General features: G+C 40.7%; 1 protein-coding gene across 1 annotated transcript; it reads left to right on the top strand.

Moving 5' to 3' along the window:
* The first annotated feature begins 371 nt into the window (after window positions 1-371).
* On the top strand, window positions 372-11548 carry fgf24 (fibroblast growth factor 24). The gene is made up of 5 exons (XM_073487217.1): window positions 372-403; window positions 589-625; window positions 5107-5284; window positions 9193-9299; window positions 11276-11548. The coding sequence occupies exons 1-5, from the start codon at window positions 372-374 to the stop codon at window positions 11546-11548; spliced, it is 627 nt and encodes a 208-aa protein (XP_073343318.1).
* The last annotated feature ends 7842 nt before the right edge of the window (window positions 11549-19390 follow it).

Below are 19390 nucleotides of genomic sequence, written 5' to 3'. Positions count from 1 at the left end.
GGTGCGCAAAACTCGGAGGATAATTTTTTGAGCGAGGGGATTTTTTTGGAGAGGTTGAATTCGCTTGGCACCGATTTACGGAGACGTTGCAGGATTTCGGGGAGCGGGGGAGACTGAGCTGAGAAAAAAAATCTGGATAATCCCCCCCCCAACAAGGAAGCACCTAATGTTGCACCCCGTGACTCTGCTACTGCTCTCCAGCGATCTATCCTTACACTGGGATTCAATCTCCTACTTACCGCCGGAGTTGTGTGCGTAAAGGACGCGCAGGGGAGCGAAAGCGAGAGAGAGGGGGGCGATTTCGCCAACCTTTCCCGGGGCTCTAAATCTGTGGAAGCAGGTGTATTTCAGGTGTATTTCTGCGAGTCAAGATGTCTCTGCTGCCTTCGAGGTTCATATACGTGTAAGTGTTCCACATCTTCGTTTGAAATTTCGCACATAAACTCGTGCATTCTTACCAATAGAAGTCGCCAAAAGCTTCATATTCGCGCATTGCTTTCATCCAGGTAGGCTGCGTTTATTTCTTCATGTAATTGCCTGTGTGATTCACTCCCCTCCTCTCTTCTCTCGCCCTCTCTCTCCACGTAGGTGTTTACATTTTCTGGTACTCTACTTCCAGCTACAGGTATGTTTACTCCCACGTTACACTCCTTTTTGTGTGTGTGTATGTTTGCATGTCACTGTGCACATGTTTAATGTGGATGAATAATGCTGATGATGGGGATAGGTTATTGTCAAGGTGGTCCTTGCCGTGTTTGAGGCAGGGTTGACTTGCTTAAATGAAATCTTTTGGAATTATTTTTAATTTGGGTCATAAAGTGAAAAAATCGGTCGTGAATTTTTAGAAAGAGAGCATGAAAATTAAACGAGGGGAAAAAACATTAAAATAAATTTACTGAAGAGACAGGAGGTGATAATATAATGCTATACAATGAAAAAAGTAAATATAAGGAAACGTCACCAAACTCAATACAATGAGATAAAAACAGAATAATTCCACTATATTCCTTATAAAATGACTAATGCATAAAGATTGTAACATCCTGCAGTGAAAAAAAAAATATCACAGGCAGTTCGGCTTTGGTTAAACTCGAATCTGAAGCTTATCCACCATTTTCTTCCGGATTAATCTACAATTATCTCTAATCAATCTGGCAAAAAAAATGTATATTTAAATCCTGTTTTTAATCTGGAGTTCAGGTAGCAGTTTGGGTGTTTTACAACAGAATTGTGTCATAAATATTTTGATCCCGGGGTTAGGAGTTGTTCTGTGAACAGATGGGCTCGTTTGGCGCTCGTTGCCTCGCTTTTTATTAGTCGCGTCTCACTTTGAACAGTAATGATTTGCAGGCATCCACTCACCTAATTGCGCGCCGCGACTCAGATAAAGACGCAGAGGGCACGCTCCTTCACTCATAAAGCTCTCTCATCATCAGTTCATTGGTATGACGTGTTTGATCATAATAGTCCACGTGCTGTTGTTTCAAATTAATTTTCGTTGTTGTTATGATGTTAAATATGAAAACAGGAGAGAAAAAAGAGCAGGGTGCATCTCACAGCTGGAAACATTTTGTTGTTTTTATTTATGCACTTATATCTTTAACAGATGCAATATATATATATATATATATATATATATATATATATATATATATATATATACATATATATATATACACACATATATATACGTATATATATATATATATATATATATATATATATATATATATATATATATATATATATGTTTAGTCAGAGAAAACTGAATCAGACCAAGAGGAGCTGACGTTTGATCTTCTGGAACAAATGTCTGTTTATATAAAATACATTTTATTAATTGCACAGTTCACTCAGCGCTGCTCGGATCATCTTGTCCCAGCCGGGAACCACGAGCCCTCAGGGACAAAATACCAGGTCTAACTTTGAACCGGGACGTTTTAGCTATGTAAGTCTATGTGCTTTGATTATTCCAACAGAGCTGCCGCAAACAAAGCGACAGTGCTGACCGACCGCTCGTCACATGTAAGACGGGATGAAGTTCATGCAGATCGTGGCCCGACACGTATGAGGCTGATTGATGGAGGATTGCTCCTGTTTTTTTGCTGTTCTGGCATGTTTGTTGACAGATTTGAGAAGGCATTTATCAAATGCATTGTGGCTCTTTGAGTGCTTTCAGGCTGATGATCAATGATGATAAAAAAAATGCAGGAATCTCCCTTTAATGTGCTTCTGTCACTTTGCCTCTCCATGTTGTTGGCCTCCTCAGCGCTGCTCCGAGCAGCTAATGGCCCTTACATGTCATGCTGTGGTTGTGATCTCACGAGGAAAAACAACAGAAGCAACCACAGTTGGAAGTTAACTTTGAATGCACTGCCAATGTGTGAGAGTGCATCTTTAACCATTCTTGTGTGTGACCCCATGTGTGTGTGTGGAGCAGATAGCAAGGTGTATCTTAGATGGATGCGACAACTAAGCTTCCTGGGTAAAGACGAGCGCCAGACTTTTGAAGTTTCAACCATATCCGTTTTCATGCTGTGTCTTTGAAGAAAGGAGACAGCGTGATAAAAAACTGTTGTCGCTAGCGTTCACCTCAGCCATGTGCTTAGGCTTGTCTTTCCCTTGGCGCAAAATGCAACTGTCTACCCAACACACCTTTATGTTTGTTTAGAGATGGGGAGATTTGGGATAAATCCCGTAGCAGCCCAGTTAGGCTGCGTTTTGTTGTGTGTTCGCTTTTTTTTTTCTGGCTCGTCAGCTTTGAGGTTCATTTTGAGAGAGCGTTGACAACAGAAGATGCTGATGTTTGACTTCTGAAACTGATGCATCGGTTTCAACACATTTGTGTGTAATTCTAGCAGCTGCATGAATGTTTGATTTTAAAATCAACATGTATTCAGCTGCTCTCATTTTTTAGAAACATCTTTCTTTGTAGTAGTATTTTGTTAAGTGTGGAGATATTTTTACAATCTGACTGGTGCTATGACGTCATCTTGTTCCTTGGATGAAAAATCCTGTAGGTGACGCTTTTTTCTTTGTTTGTTCAGCCGTTGTGGCTGCTGCTGCTCATGCAAACTGCTCAGCTCTAGAATGCATCGTTTTCTGGGGATGTCCAGAGCATCAAATGCAAAAACCTTTCATTAATAGTACTCTATGACTCAGTAACATAGCTTGTTCAACATCCCTTCCATATACAGTAAATGTAGTTTGATGCACTATGCTTCTATGCATCTGTTACTCTAAGTTACAAGGAGGGTAACACAGAAATGCATTGTGTAATCAGATCATCAGATTCCCTGGTCTGATGTAAATGTGCCTCTTCAAGCCACAATCTGTTCATCTCTTGGTGAGTTTAGAGGATAAAGGGACTGGTTGAAAAAGACTCTAGGGCCAGGCTTCAGAAAAGAACTGGTCTTTTTCATTTTGTTGCAATATTGTGCTGACTGTAGTGAAAAAAATGACAAAATATTTACGCGAGTAATTTGGTCCGGAGCAAAAGAGGTTGGGGTTGGAGACAAAATGAGCCAATAGAGTAACAGCTAAGTTCTTGCTTTAAGAAAAAAACCAAAGTATTCATGAGAGAGCATGTAGTAAAGTCAAACCATTTGAAGTCAGTATTTACACCACAAATCAGATTTTTTGATATCCAGCCTCTCATTTTCTTTGCCTGATGCCAAAAGTAACATTATGGGCGTGTTTCCTAAATGTCAAGATACAGAAGCTGTGTCCCACTTCAGGGGCTGGATCCTCCGAGGTCCACATTTCTAGACCCAATACGTCATAATGAGCCAACAAGATCTTCCAAATTCAAAGGCTTGTACAAATGTGGCAGAGAAATGCTGCCTAGTGCTGTATCTCACAATCCGTTGGGCACTGGAGGGCAAAGTCATTGAAAAAGACTTGGCAGTTCTTGATATTCCAAGTTGAAGTCCAAACTAACCATCAGCTTTGGTTTCTGGGAGGTTAAACCATCAGTTTTAGGGGACGTGTTGGTCTAACCTATCTTCATGGGTTCTTCAAAGGATTAGGCGCCGGAACTGGGGCTCAACTTGTTGGTTCATAAGAGCCACGCTAGGAGCCTCTATAAGATTTGCAGAAGTTGCTCGTTTTTTCCTCTCTTAGTTTAAGGAATTGCTCCTCTGAGGGCCACAATTTCCCATCATGTTTGCTACATGTCATTAATTTACTCAAGTTAGAATAACAAGGACTTGGGGTATGTAATGTGTATATAATTAGCCACCTGAGAGCAGCCACATAAAAAGCCATTACTGTGCAATTACCACACCATACAGCTGGGGAAATGAGATCTTGGCGTGAACTGAGATTCCAGGGCTTCTGAAAGTATACGTTTCCTCCCGCTCTTCCACATGTTGGGTGACACAGTTGCTTGGCTGACATGCTGTCGACGATTTCCTCTGTTTTTATGTCAGGTCTAAGGTGACTCGTAAACAGCAGGATAGTGGATCCTGAAAGGCGGATTTGGACGATACAATCCAAAAGTCTTCCTGCAGGAGTGTTTTTGTGGTTCAGGGTGCCTCTTGCCATCTTTCAGGCTCACCGTCTTGTCTCCCGCCCGCTGCGTTTCCTAATTTATGGACCCTGCTTGGCCTGCAGGCAGATATTTGTTTGATGATAGTGCAACAGGTCTGGATGCTTCAGGTGTATAATTGCTAGTGGCTTGCTTGCTTGTGGAAATGGAGTACAGGTTTCTCAATATCGCCCAGGGCGCATAGTATACCGCTGTCTCAATACCAAGCAACAGACGGTTGCATTATGAGCTTTGCACTTGTTCTGTGGGATTTTTACTCAAACCGTGACTTCATTAACACATTGTAGCATAGTTATCAGCTTGTAAATGCAATGCATATAAAATGTGCCAGTTGAAAGCGAGAAGAGCAACATTAAAATGCCACAGCCGCAATTTCCCGGTTGGTATCAGAGTTTTTAACCCCTGAAGTGCAATTTTTTGACAAGGAGCCCATAAAAGCAACAGCACAGATTACAATCAACACCTGTGCGGTGACGATCTCTCACCGTCTGTCTTCTATGTTTCTTCATCTTCTGTCTCTCTCTCTCCGTTTCCTCCTGTCTCACACCTCTGTGCAGGAGTCCCAGCAGAGCTCTGCTGATTTCAGGTTTTACATCGAGAACCACACAAGGAACCCGGACGACCTGAGCCGGAAGCAGGTCCGGATCTATCAGCTCTACAGCAGAACCACGGGGAAACACGTCCAGATCCTGGGCAAGAAAATCAACGCCAACGGAGATGATGGGGGCAAGTATGGTATGGGAGAACTCCTGTGCATCTCACCTGACACTTTAGCTAGTTCGATACAACAGGAAGAGAAATCACCATCTACTTCCAGCCAGATTTGGTGCTTCTTGAGATTTTGTCTCACTCCTCCAGCTGCTTTGGCTGTTTACGGCCCTTTGTTTGGAATTTGGTTTTCTCTGGATGGTGACTTTTGGAAGCCACCAACTACTGGTTGGAGTGTCTGGAAACATTATGAAATTGCTGACCTTGCAGTGGATGTTTATCGCAGCATTTGGGTATCCAGAGCAAGTCTATTTTTATCTCGATAGATTTATAGGCCAACGGTGTGAATTTGCTGCCAGAATGTCTAATATGGACCAAAACTGACTTGTTTTGCCATTCTGCAAAATGGTCTTTACTGTTGGTTTTTGATGTTTAGGTTATGAGTTTCCATGGTCATGTAGGATGCAATCTTGTGGCATTACTCAACTTCACTGTTGACTGGGACTGCAGCTGTCCATATTGAGAAATACAAATTGGTGAAAACTTAAAACTGTTTAGTCCCCGAGCTTGAAAGGGCAAGAGGGAGTTAAAACTAAATGTATAATGCTTCATTTTCTTCACTAAACATTGGTTTGCAATGTGCATTGTTACATTTATGTTGGACTTGGGTGACCAGGGTGATTTTGCTCAGTTTAGCAGTGTCAAACTTAATGAACTTAACATTTTCAGTTACAATTTTATGCCTCCGTCAACCTTAAATACATTGTCTTTGGTTTCTGTGCAGACTTGTTCGCGAATCAGAATCAAAACAAATGTGGCAGTTGAGTAAATTGGTGGTCAGAGGAGCGCTCTTTGATGCTGTGGCACAAACATAAGGCAGCAGGACTTGTGTTGTGCTTTCCTGCAGATATTTTGCTCATAACAGCTGACTCACGGCTCGAAAATTGCTGGTCTTGAATGCCTCTGAGTGAGTGTGTTCAGTCGCAGATGCGCCGAGGCGAAGTTTCCTCACTGCTTGTTAGAGCTTGAGTGGAAGCAGATCCAATTTTTCCCATGAGGCCTTGCCAATTCTGCCCTCCGCCCCTCCTCCCTTCCTCCTTCTCCCGCCGCCCACCTCCTCCTCCTCCTCCCCCTCCTCCCCATCCAGCTGCAGTACCTGGCACCTGTGAACTCCTTTGCACTCACTAATAATGTTCAGGAAGATACTCTTCTGTGCTCTAATCCGCTCTCAGTCACTGCAGCTTCACAGCGGAGGGCCACAAAACAACACAGAAGAAATATGTTGCGTCGATGAAGAGCTTTAGGACCGCTGACTCCATATCAGTGCAGCCAAAGTGCGGGTGTTATCATTCTTCTTAGGTATTAGTGTAGCATATTCATTATTTTAAAGAGACTAGAACAATCCTTTTCCAGAACAATTCATTGTAAATGAATCCTGTTGTCCACTCAGAGCACATGGTAGGTCACTAGAAAGGCTTTTAAACTAATAAATGCGCCAATGTGGACTTAAAGCAGGAGTTTTCAGCTTTTTTGACAGGTGACCCCATGCTGAGGCTAATGAATACCCAATGCCCCGCATTGTTCATATTGCACCGAGGGTGAAACGTTCAGAAGTCACTAGAAGAGGGGTTTTATGTTAAAATATTCATTCTGACATTCCAGAGCATGTTTCTGCACAGTTAGCTAAATTTCCTTAATTTCCTTTATGTTGCAACTAAATTTTTTTTGGGTTCAATTTTCAATTTTTGTCTCGTCACATCGCTGTCTGGTTAGGTTTAGGCACAAAAACCTCTTGGCCACCAAACACTGCTGCACACAGGTGACTTCCTGTCTAAAAGATAAATGTTTTGTCGCCACAAACACTTAAGGAGGTCTCTTAAAAAAAAAATATCCAGTGGTGTCATGTTAACAAATGTTAAAACGCAGGCTTGAACTGCCGTCACTGGCTTGGCAGCCTGTACTCCACCACCATCTCCTCCACCTCTATGACATGAAAGTCAGATAATAAACATGTAATGTGAACGTGATAAGACATGTTTTGTTGAAATGTCATTTCAGTACGTAGCCTACGACACGTACGAGGCTTTGGAAGGGTTTCTTTTCAACATTTCTACAATCCTTTTCATATCAAGTTCACATTATATGTATATGAGCTGACTTGTTCGGGGGTGGAGGGGATGCTAGGCGATGCTTGCTAGGAGAGCCATCTGCCAAGCTAGAAACCGCTGTTCGAGACTGTGTTTCAACATTTGTAAGAGTGAAAACACTGGATATTTTCAACGACACGTTAGGATATTGTCCAGCTGTGTTTGTGGTGACAAAAACAGGTATTTTAAGCCAAAACACGATGAACGTAACCAGAACATAAGCACAGCGTTGTCACAACATTAATTTACAACTGAACCTAAAGAAACATACATTGCCAACATTTATTTCTGCCGATTTGGTTTGATATCCAACAGTAGGAAGATAAATATTGTTTTATCTGACATTCTGCATGGAGGCTTCAAACTTGAGGTTGAATTTTGGGACTCCATGCAAACCCAGCTGAGTGAGAAAGCCAAAGTGTTATTGAATGACTCCTGATTCGACTTAAAGAGATTAAATATCTTTTAAATCATCATTCACTCTATATACAAACCAGTCTCGTTGGATTTTTTTCCTTCTCAAGGACTCCAGGAAGGTCCAGAGTGATCTTCAAGTGATATAAAAGAGTCAGAAATGCTGTTCTTTAGTTCCCAAACGAGACGTACAAAGAGAAATCTGTCATAACAAGAGAAGGACTAACCTCAACCTTCCTTTAGTCTCACCTTTGAGGCAGGTTTCCTCCTTCCCCACTTTCCTCCCAAGGTTGGATCTAAGGGTGAGGAGGGGGAGGGAGGCGGGGAGTTACTTCTGCCCTCGAGCCCATCCCATCCCCTTCGCCTATTCTTCCTCTGCTCCCTTGAGCGCTACTGAATGGCCCTGTGTGTTAAACAAATGGATCATCTTAACTTTTTGATTGAGTGAGCACAGACTAAAGGGAACTGGAAACCTAATCCTGAGGGGCACATAACCGCTCCACAAATGTTTGGCAGATCTCTTTGCTGGTCGAGGGGCGAGCAGAGACAAAGGTGACCTCGCAGGGGTTAACATTTAGGGTGGGGAAATAAAAGAGCCGCCAGGATGCATCTCGAGAGTGGATTACTACTGTGTCAGGCTGAAGTGACGGTGGCATTGTTGTTTGGGTGCATGTATGATGTCGTATAAAGAAAGTTATACACTTAATATACCTTTAAAAGACTTGAATGATTTGCTCTGGAGACCCAAAATTGATCGGTTTTGTTCTTTTGTTTTTTTGTCAGGCTAAAACATCACAATTTTCCACATTCAGAGAAAAAATGTGTGTTTGTCAAGTCGAGTCAATTCATTTATATACTCCAATATCACAAATGTATTCGTCCAGTACTTACATAATTTATTTGGTTCCAGCTATTAAAATAAATTATTTGGAATCCTTGATGTGATTAAAGGGATTTTAATCTCCGGTACAACAAATATCGTGTCGGTTGTCTGCTTTATGATGACGTATGTGATGAAAAATGACAAACCTTAAAATACTGTAAACAGTTGAAATAACTAGGTTTTCTTTATTAGACTTTTGCTTGAAAAAGCTCTTTGTTAGCCCCCTTGAGTGTAGAGGTTTAATTTTTTTAGGGTTCCTTTACAGGACTAGAAATTAAACCTAATAATTTTTAGGCCTTAAATATGTGTGGAATATTTTTAAAACATTAATGAGTATTGAAAAAAGTACAGGAGCCAGACACTATCGACCAAGTAAAAAAAAAAATCATACCAGATTTGAGTAAATGCATGTATGTCTTGAACCATTTGTCTGCAGGTGTAAAGAGTTAAACGCGCCCTTAACAGAGTCTGCTTTTCTTCTTCTTTTCCAGCTCTTCTTGTCGTTGAGACAGAAACCTTCGGGAGCCACATCCGAATAAAAGGAAAGGAGAGCGAACATTACATCTGCATGAACGAGAAGGGCAAAATAGTTGGAAGGGTGAGTATCTTAATTTTTTATAAACTTTAGTAAAAGCTTAAATCTTTCACTGAAAAGTTTAAATCGCCACTTCTTAATATCAAAATGAATATTTTGAACAGAGCTCTTAATCCGGTCTGAATGTGATGCAGCCTCAGATCTGTTTTCTCCTGCTGTTTTTGTAGCTCAACAAAACCCCTTTGATAACTCACAGCCCTTCTTCCATTACGTAATCGGCCTACTCCTTTGACACTCGATCAGTCAATTACGGACTGCAATCACCACAATGCATTGAGAGACTAATGGTCACTTAGGAGGAATGCCACTGCAATTATATCACTTAGTCACACCAGGTGGCCCACAAGCGCGGGATGACTGCATGTGACTCTGCGGACGGCCGCCTCGATATGGAAAAGAAGTTAATATCTGAACACGTACACTGTGGAGGCATTAATAACTCGTGCTGTCAGCGGCCATTCACACCAGTTTTCACTCTCTCGTCGTGGTCATCTGTTAGAAACCTGTATTCTGAGTTTAAGTTGCTGGGGCCTCATTTGTTTAAAAAATGACTTCCTGACTTCCTCCTTTAAACCGCGGTAGGATTATTTTAAAAAATCGGATCAGATGATGTTTAAATTATTGATTGTTGGAGGCTTTCAGCTTGCTTAATGATGAAAATCACAGAAATGCCCCCTTTGCTGTGTAGACATGCAGGGAGTTTTGTTTTTATGGGCCAGGCTTTTAAAATAGCTATCGCTGAGATTTTCACTACAAAATGAATCTTAAAAATTCTGCTGTCAGTTTTTCTAGAATCACGTGCTGTTACTTTGGATAATCCACCTCACTGTGAAGAGCTTTCAGTGGAGCTACTTTCTTGTAGAGAAAAACTCTATGAAATGTGTCGATAGTGAAGTGCAGTCTCAATAAAGAACCATGCTTTTGGAGTCTTGTAGAACTGCATGATATTCTCCACACCAGCATGTTTTTGAGAGGATATAAAAGACCAATCTTTCATCAATTTATTGCTCAATATCTTAAAAGCAATAGTTTAACGTCTCGCAGAGAATTCGATCACTAGATTGAAACCACTCTTTTGTCAAGATATACCATTGACTTTATAGAATATGGACAGGCCTCTGGGTCGGAAAAGTAAAGCCAAGAACCTTAAACCTGCATTCTTTCTAATGGCCTGCAGGGGGCACCTGCACTGGTTTCAAAATGAAGTACGACTGTATGTAAGCTTATGAGAAAATGACCCTACTTCTCACTTGATTCATCGCCTCAATAAATAGTTTCCTGATGAGTTTATGGGCTCAATCGCCAGTTTTAAGTCTTCTTCAATACAGCATGATGTTCATTTTTAGATGATGGTCCACGCTCTTGTCCAAATATGTCATTTCTGGCTCCCAAAAAAAAAAATTACCTTTAAAATACTTAGCAATAAAATAAAATACTACTTACATAAATTACTACTGTAATGTAAACTTGTCTTTGCCTGATAATCACAGTGAAGAAGGGGAAAATGCACCAACACAGGGCTGAACACTTTACATTTTTTAACTCTTGTGTTTTCAAGTTTGGGAATATGCTGGAATCTGAATATAGTCCTTGGAAAATCAACATAATCATGTTACCAAAAACAATTCCGTCATCATATATCTATGGCATCCAAATAAGAAATGTATCATGATCATACAAATAGCAACAATAGAAATTGATTGCTGCTGGTATGGAAGTCTATAACCTAGATGTGATGAAAAAGGCTTCAAGAGTCGACACATTTTTGTTTGAGGTGCTTAAAAAAAGTGCTTGTAGGAACCTTGTCAGCATTTCAGACTTAGATCTGACAGCGAACTGGAAAATACAAAATCCACAAAGAAAAGCAAACCCTTCTGAGCCCAGGTACACTGATGCAATGGAGGTGAACCAGAATGAAAAAGAGGTCAGGCTGTCCTGTTAATAATTAATTAATGTCCTATTTCATTTCCTTCTTCCAGCCCGATGGAAGGAAGCAGGAGTGCGTCTTTGTCGAGGAATTCCTAGAGAACAACTACACAGCTCTCGTGTCGGCCAAGTACAAAGGATGGTACCTTGGCTTCAACAGGAAGGGTCGGCCAAAGAAAGGCTCGCGGACCACGCAGAGGCAACAGGAAGTCCACTTCATGAAGCGCCAGCCGAAGGGCAGGTTGGACCCGCTGGAGGAGTTTCGTTTCACCACAGTAACTAAGCGGACACGAAGGGCTCGGCGGTTAAAACCCAAGAGGAACTGATGGGACCAATGGGACAGCACTACATTTCCTTTTGGGTGGAAAAAACAAAACAAACTATATCTGAAAATCTCAAGCTTCTTGTCTTAAAAGAGTCACTTCTGTAAGAGAAAGACAGACAAAAAGAACAAAAAAAGTCAAAGATGTTTTATTTTTGTATTTCAGGATGACTGAATATTTCCTAACTCTTGGATTCTTCTGGGTTGATGTCATTGTGCTAACGTGTCTGTCATGTTATTTATACTGGATAAACTAAAGGACCTCTGAGAGAATTCCTGTCGCCGTCGTCCTCAGCTACGTCTGAACTGCAAGCTGAAGGCATGCTTTCTTTTTTGACAATGGGGGCTGAAGCAGGAGCTGACGCAATGTTATAAAAATCAGCCAACTAGAGATTTATTGGAATACCTGTCGGTTTTTGTTTGTGTTTCCCCTGACAACGTGGATCCCATACTTTCCACTGGAATCAGACACCATGGAGATGAAACGGAGAGAGGTGGCAGTCGCAGGTGACACTGTGCTGCCGGGATAACTGTGTAGCTTTGAGTGCAATATTTTACAGGTCTCTCTCTTTCTTCTTGATTTTTTTCCATATGTCTCTCAACCTCAGCTTCACTCGCGGCTCCAGGAATGCGCTGAACCCCTCCGAGTGCTGTGTGTGATTTCCTTGACATTTCCATGCAGCCTGTGATTCAGCTAAAACACGACATGCTTTGACTAGTCAGGCAGCCGCCGTGGCTTTAGTCTTGTTAAAACACACACAATACAAACAAAAATATAACAGCTGATGTGATTCATAATTCAGCAAAGTCTTCCAACTTCATCACACTCTGGAGACGGATGTTAATCCCTTTCGTCTCCTGTCGCTTTTTAACAGCTCTTTCTTTCTACAAAAGGATGCCTTGATTCTTTGAGTGTGAGCTAGCTAATATTTTGGGGTTGGTGATGAAGACTTCCTCTACCTCTTTGTTTATCTTTCACCTAGTCTGACTGTCTGTGTTCAGTTAATCTCAAGAACCTTTCAGTCGCCGCCGAGCTGAACCGAGCTCTTTTTTTTTTTCCTTCCTTCCAAAATCATCTTCCGACTGTGAGCTCATCTTCGCTCCTTTCACTCTCACTGGATGACAGTCTCAGAGAACAGAGGCCTGTGCTTGTTTGTCAGATCAGAGATCCACAGACAGGAGTACTGTAGCTCCAACCAACCCTGATCACTTCATAAATCCAACCTTTGACAATGATGACCAACTCCTCCAGGATTCTGGGAACATTTTCAGCAGTTTGAGTCTGAATCCTAAAGGGAAAAGTCTGATTCTGTCATTCCTTCTGTCACTGACGACAAACTCCGGCCCTTCTCACCAGTAGTATGTATTCACCTGTCTGCCGGCAGGTTTTTGTATGAGTTGCTACTAACAACATGACACATTTATGATTTTTTTTAAACAAATGTAAGCAAAAATAATTTTATGACTATTATTAAGATATTTATTGCCTCCCTTTGTAAATAAAATGTGATGAGTTTTATTTGGCCTCTGTTAATAAAATGAGGACTATATTTTAAAAAAGGACCTATTTTATGTCTTTATTGCTCTGTGGAGAAAGGTGAAAGCGCCTCGATGTCCCGGTTCAGACTGGAATTTTACGACGTGCACGTTGAATATCAGACTGCCTAAAAGAGAAATGCTGCAGGTAGCGTTTGGTTCCACATAGAGTACATTCCCTTCTCTGCATACTGCCAAGGTATGCATTTTTATATACAAACCCAAAGTGTGAGGACTGCTTTTAAGGTCAGTGGTTTTTAAATTGAGAAAGGCCTCTTGCGACATCTCTGAAGGCTTTTTATATCGCTGAGAGTTGTGCTTTTTTTAAACACCGATATCATTGCATAATTATAAAAAGTATTTCTGGCAGAGAACGAAAAGTGTTATCTTTGTGTGTGTTCTTTTTTCAGTGTCAACAACTAGCACATGTATTAATGAAATGAGATTAAATGTTGCATCATAAACCACATCACAGCTGCAGTGAGCGGCACAGAAGTCAAAACACACAGATGAGAAAAAACAAGAGTGAAGAAGATGATCACAGATGCTCCTTCACAAACCTTTGAGCGCCGTAAACACGACTTTACTTTGATGAAAACGCTCCGTCCTCCACACCAGTAAACATACAATATTCTAGACAATTATCCATCTTTTAAAAGCGCTAAAGGAATGTGGAGTAGCATGTCTTATAATGCCGTGTGCTGGAATGATGTTTACAGTAACCGTCAGACTGAAAGATGGTGGCTTTGAGAGAGAAAAAAAATACTTTTGTTTAAATTCCTAGCGATGCTATCAGGTCCCCTCCCTCCCCCCCTCCACCTCCGACTCCAAGTCCCCCGTTCCGTCATGGGATTTTGGACGTCTGGCCTGCTTTTAAAGGTGGAAACGTAGTGCTTGATGTGTGACCCAGAAATCCACCATTAACATAATGGATCAGTGGTGGAGGTAGTGCTCGTCTGGGGAGGGGGGGAGCAGTGAGCTGAGGTGACTGCAGGATTTCAAGGAATGTTTTATGTCCCTTCATCTTGTCATCATCTCTGTCGACTGCTTATTATCTCCTCGGTGCAAGAATGATGACACTACTGAGGGGTAAAAGAACAAGTTACAACCGCAGACACGAATATGTATTAAATGTGTAGTAACCCTTTAAAAAGTCACTGCTTCAAAAATAATTGCAAAAGTTTTGTTCTGTGTGGATATTTATTGTTCTGGGAGTTAAAGTCAGTCGTGTACTGAATTTAATCAATGCAACTTTCGAAACCCTCCAAAGTCTATTTATGCGAGCAAGAAGCTTTTCTTTTTTTCCCGTCTGCATACTTCAAACTTCACCAAGCACAGCCAAACTGCATCTGGGTATATTGACATTTAAACGAGCGCCGATGGTTTCCAACGCGTCGGCCGATTCGCAATAAGGAGACGACATTTTTGCATAAGCCTCCCGCTAGGCCTTTCTCTGACTCAACCTTTGATCATTGGAGGCTAGATGGTCTTGGAACTGGACCAATAACTTCAAAATGAAACATAGAATTCCCTTCTGCAAAGCCCAGCCCCGTTACAAAGGAGGTGGAATCTTTAAATGCAGTCCTGCTTCTTGCCAAGTAGTTTATATTCTATTATTAGAAAATCTCAGCACACAGAAACTGTGCACAATGGATACAGTATGACCAGACAGCGGTGTCAATTTAGAGAAAATAAAAAAAAACAACGTTGTGGTTCTGCATAAGTTACACAAATTTTAGTGGAACAACCAAAAGTGGCTCTTTGGCCTCGAGATCAGCAACCACACACTTAACAATTAGCCCTGTCAACAGAAATGTGTTCAGTTTGAGACATAAAACAAGTTTTGTCTCCTGAATATTACTGAAATCTTCCCTCAAGGTCAGTGAAAAACAAAACTCCAGCGCCAAACAAAACAGATTTCAAGCTATAATATACCTTGTGCCATTAAATGTAGTTTCACGTCACGTCATTTACTGTCAAAACAGGCCTGCCACTGCCGCCCTCCTAACTCATGCTAAACGCTAAACCACAGTCGACTGGTCGCCTTTATGACTGAAATCCACAGGGGAAACACTGATTCTCAAAGTATTTTTGAACTCACGGCTGAGTTGTGTTTTTACAGGATTACAAATGTGCTTAGTGTACATACGGTTTCTGGAAAGCCAGACCTCTTCTGTGTTCTGCTCGTAACAACATGTGGCCGGCGTGTTTTGAATGAGGGTCAGAATAAAAGGTCAGGAGGTATAAAGTGTCCACTCTATTCCAACTGCATCTGAAAATTTTAAATTCAATATGATCTTAAAACCCAAATCCAAAATGTGTCTGATCAAATAAATAACATTTTTTTACCCACATCGTTGAAAAGTTTGACTTGACAAATCTGCATTTTCTCCACCAGAAATAAAATTAACAATCTTGTGTTACAGACAACTCTGTTTCAACTGGATTACACATTGTGCCTTGAAATAAAACTGTGTTTTAAAAATGTTCACACCTATTTCACACATGACCTTCTGTTTATTCATCATGAAAATGACTACGAGCCTGGATCAACAGTGTTCTGTGGCTCTACAGGGAGATTTCTGTAAGTCCAAGAAAATAACAGGTATCATGTCAATCAGTTTAAAAGAAGGAGGTTCAACAGAAATGCTTCATTTAGTTACATTTTGAGAAGAGTAAGAGTCAATGATTTTGAAGTTTACCTCCAAACAACCAAATAGTAAAAGTCACAAAATCTCAGCCTCAACTGCTTTCGGTTTCATCATTTTCATCATTTGACCACATCTTTTTAAAATCTACAGTTTGTTTTCACAAGTTCCCTTTTGGACGTTTAATAGTAAATTGCTTGAGAAGCTTTTTAACACCAGTTATTATCAGAAAGCAACAAACAATAGTGACCAGGGTTGCAACGGTATGAGATTGTCATTGTGTGATAACCGTCTCTGAAAACACCACACTTTCACAGTATTACTTTATACAATATTACACAATTATTATTATTTTTAAATTATTATTATCAGTTTTAATGACCCTGAAAGGAATACAAACAGAAGCATTTTTTTGGCTCGCTTTATTTTATTGTATTGTTTTTTTTAAACTTATAATATATTATTATAATTATAATTATAATTATAATTATAATTATTATTATTATAATTATAATTATTATTATTATTATTATTATTATATGAAGAACAGCAAATGTGCACAACATGCAACATTCACACCACGGTAAACCTTGGAAAAGGTACATTACTGCAACCATGGTTTTGGATCTGACCGCACCAGGAACAGCATCTGCACTGACGTCTCCCATTTACAAGGTAAACTGATGCTTCTGATTGACCTTTAACAATTACCCATGCATGGTGAAGTAAGAGCGGTGTGATTAGAGTCAGAAGAAGAAAAAAAAGAAGTAAGCAGCAGTATTGATCGTAACTGTACATCAGTGACATTTGAACTTCTGCAAACACTGTAAGTGGCACAGGATGAAAACTTCTCATAGCCAAGAGGTGAGAATAGAGTTTATTTTGGTCACATCTTGCACAAAGTACGAATATTTTATTTTACTAAGAAAAATCATCATTGCACAGGATGTGTGTGTTGTGGCTTTCATTTAAAATATCATTCTGCCTCTTTAGAATAAATGGTGTATGAACGGGCGAAGGCGAAGACAAAACAAGCAGAAACACTGAGCGTCACCACACGTAATGCTTGAATGACAAAGACATCAAATATAAAGCTCCTAATCATACTGATCACATGACACCAAAGACATCATTTTCATTCACACCTTTGAATTCGGACTTTTACCTGCTGCATTGTCGTGTGTGTTGGGTTATGGTCTGTTGCAGAGGAAAAGGACACAGTGATGCTGACCAACAACATGTCAACATGGACAACAAACTTCATCTCTCTTTCACATGTACACAGACACACACACACACACACACACTGCAGTCAGGCCTCGTCCCAGCAGCAACAGATGCCAGGTGACACAGCTCATTAACTTCTCCTTTCTCCTATTCTTTTGGCTCCTCATTGTCTTGAGATATGAGATGAGCCTTTGTTGAGAGTTTTGCCCCCTTTTCTCTCAGCCTGGCAGGACCCATAATTAGTGCTTTGCGCTGGGCGTACTTTCTCACAGGGCTACGACACAATTAATCAGCACTTTCCCACCAATGGGCAGAAGCTGCTCGATTCTATCAAGGCCAAATTTTTAAGTCGTGACGCCTTTTTCCAGTAATGGAGATATCAGGGAACAACAATGATTTTTAAGAATAAATGCTGCATTTGGAGGAGGACAAATTAATGGATGCATTACGTCATTTTATCCTTTCAGATATAATCAAATATTATTCAAAGTACGTTAAGGTTTGTTTAAGTCTGTGTAAGTGCAGGATTTGGAGGTTAGTTGTAGGTAAAAGAAAGCAGTGAGTGCCAGAAAGTCTGAAAATCACTTCAGTTCAGCAAGCGACAACTTACCTGACATCTGAGCAGTCCTGATCTGGTGAGCGCCACCTGTCTGGAGCTCCACATCAAACCGAGCTCATTGACGTCAAACTGATGGCACTATTTGACTTTAAGCTATGATCCAGTTAGTCGATAAATATTATTATGCTCTCTGCTTTCCAATTATATTTCCCTTCATCTCATACTGCATCATCCTCTCTAATTATCACTTTGATTATCTTGTGTGATCTTTGGTTGGTTATCATCGGCACAGTGGGGCTGTTACGACTCCTTCAAAAACACAACCAAACAGATGAACAGTCACTACACAATCTTGCGTGTGTGTGTGTTTATAAGTGAAAGAGTGGATACCGGAAGTAGATTATACAGTACACTACTTCAATCAATCAATCAATCAATCAATCAATCACTGACTTAAATGGTACATTTTGTATGAAAGAGTTTTCAAAACCACTGGATTAAATTGACAAAAGACCAACACTTGAAACTGCTCAAATAGAATCAAAAATAAAGAGAAGAAGCTTAACAAAAGACACAAATTTAAAAATAGTCAATTCTTCAAAGTGATGAGCAAAATATGACAAAAATACATCTAGAGCTTATATCCACATAACAAAGTGCTCTCTCACTTCTCTTTTCAAAATGGTGAGATGGCATTTCAACAGCTGTCAGACATCAGGATGTTTTCCAGCCATGTTCGTGGCAACAAAACCAGGTCATTAAAGGGTTTCAGTGCCTAAATCAGTGCCTGAGTCCACTTTAAGCACAGCATTACCACAACAAAATATTGAGTATTGTAACTAGAATTGTAAAGTTTCAACATATCCGTAATCTTACAGAAACATACACTGCCAACATTTATTCTGTGAATTTGTATTCACATTTGAAGACATTGTTCTCATATTCTTACATTTCAAGAGGTCAGATTCATCATACTAACGACCAAAGTAAGAATAATTCTCTTTATCTTCATACATAAATGCAAAGTTACAGGAGAGGCATGGCCGTTTTCTTAGTGGTTAGCTGGTAATAGTGGACCAAACCAGGTCATCATTATAGCTGCTGTCTTTTTAAATCAAAATATATTTTAACTTGTGTTGCAGTTGTTTTAAGTTACTGAATATGTTACAGTGCACAGTGGACACTTGGATAGGACGGGATGTTCACAGTGGGGAGGTTGGCACGAACCTCCAGTTGATTTTTGCCCCGGGGCCCTGTGGGGGGTTGTTATGGCCACATACAGCTCTGTGTCAGCTCCGGAGTCCACAAGCACACATGGCCTGCCTAAGACAACTGCATTATCCTATAGGCCTCAGAGAATTAAGTCCTCCAGTCGGGTATAATTTGGGTGTATTATCTAACCCTGCACTACTGGTAGCAGAGAGAGGAGGAAGAGTGGTAGGAAACAACAGCAAAAGAAAAAAAAAACCCTCATGCAGACCTTTCACCTGAGGTCGAAACACAGGTCCTCTGCTGCTAATCTGACATATGTTTTCATGAGCCAAGACAAGCAACCCTGCCATGGTGGCCGCTCTCCAAAACTAATGATGTCAAGTGATTCCCTCTCACAGAATCCCTTTTAAAAACAGAATGAAAGAGGCAGGGAGGGAGGGAAGTGCGGGGGCCTGTGGGGGTCCGGAGAGGGGATGCAGTAGAAGAGGAGGAAGGGGGGACAGGTTGACGCAAAGAAGAACACTGAGACGACCCTCGTATTGTTGAATAACTCAGCTTGTGCAGCTCAGAGACCCTACCAGCTACTTCCTGTGCCAAATCTTACCCCTCGCCACTATCATATCATTGTACAAAGAGAAAAGGGCTCACTTTTTATTTACGCCGT

The sequence above is a fragment of the Pagrus major genome, chromosome 18, assembly GCF_040436345.1.
Source record: "Pagrus major chromosome 18, Pma_NU_1.0".
NCBI lineage: Eukaryota > Metazoa > Chordata > Actinopteri > Spariformes > Sparidae > Pagrus > Pagrus major.
Note: the sequence above shows the minus strand (reverse complement) of the source record. Positions and strands in the feature narration are given on the sequence as shown.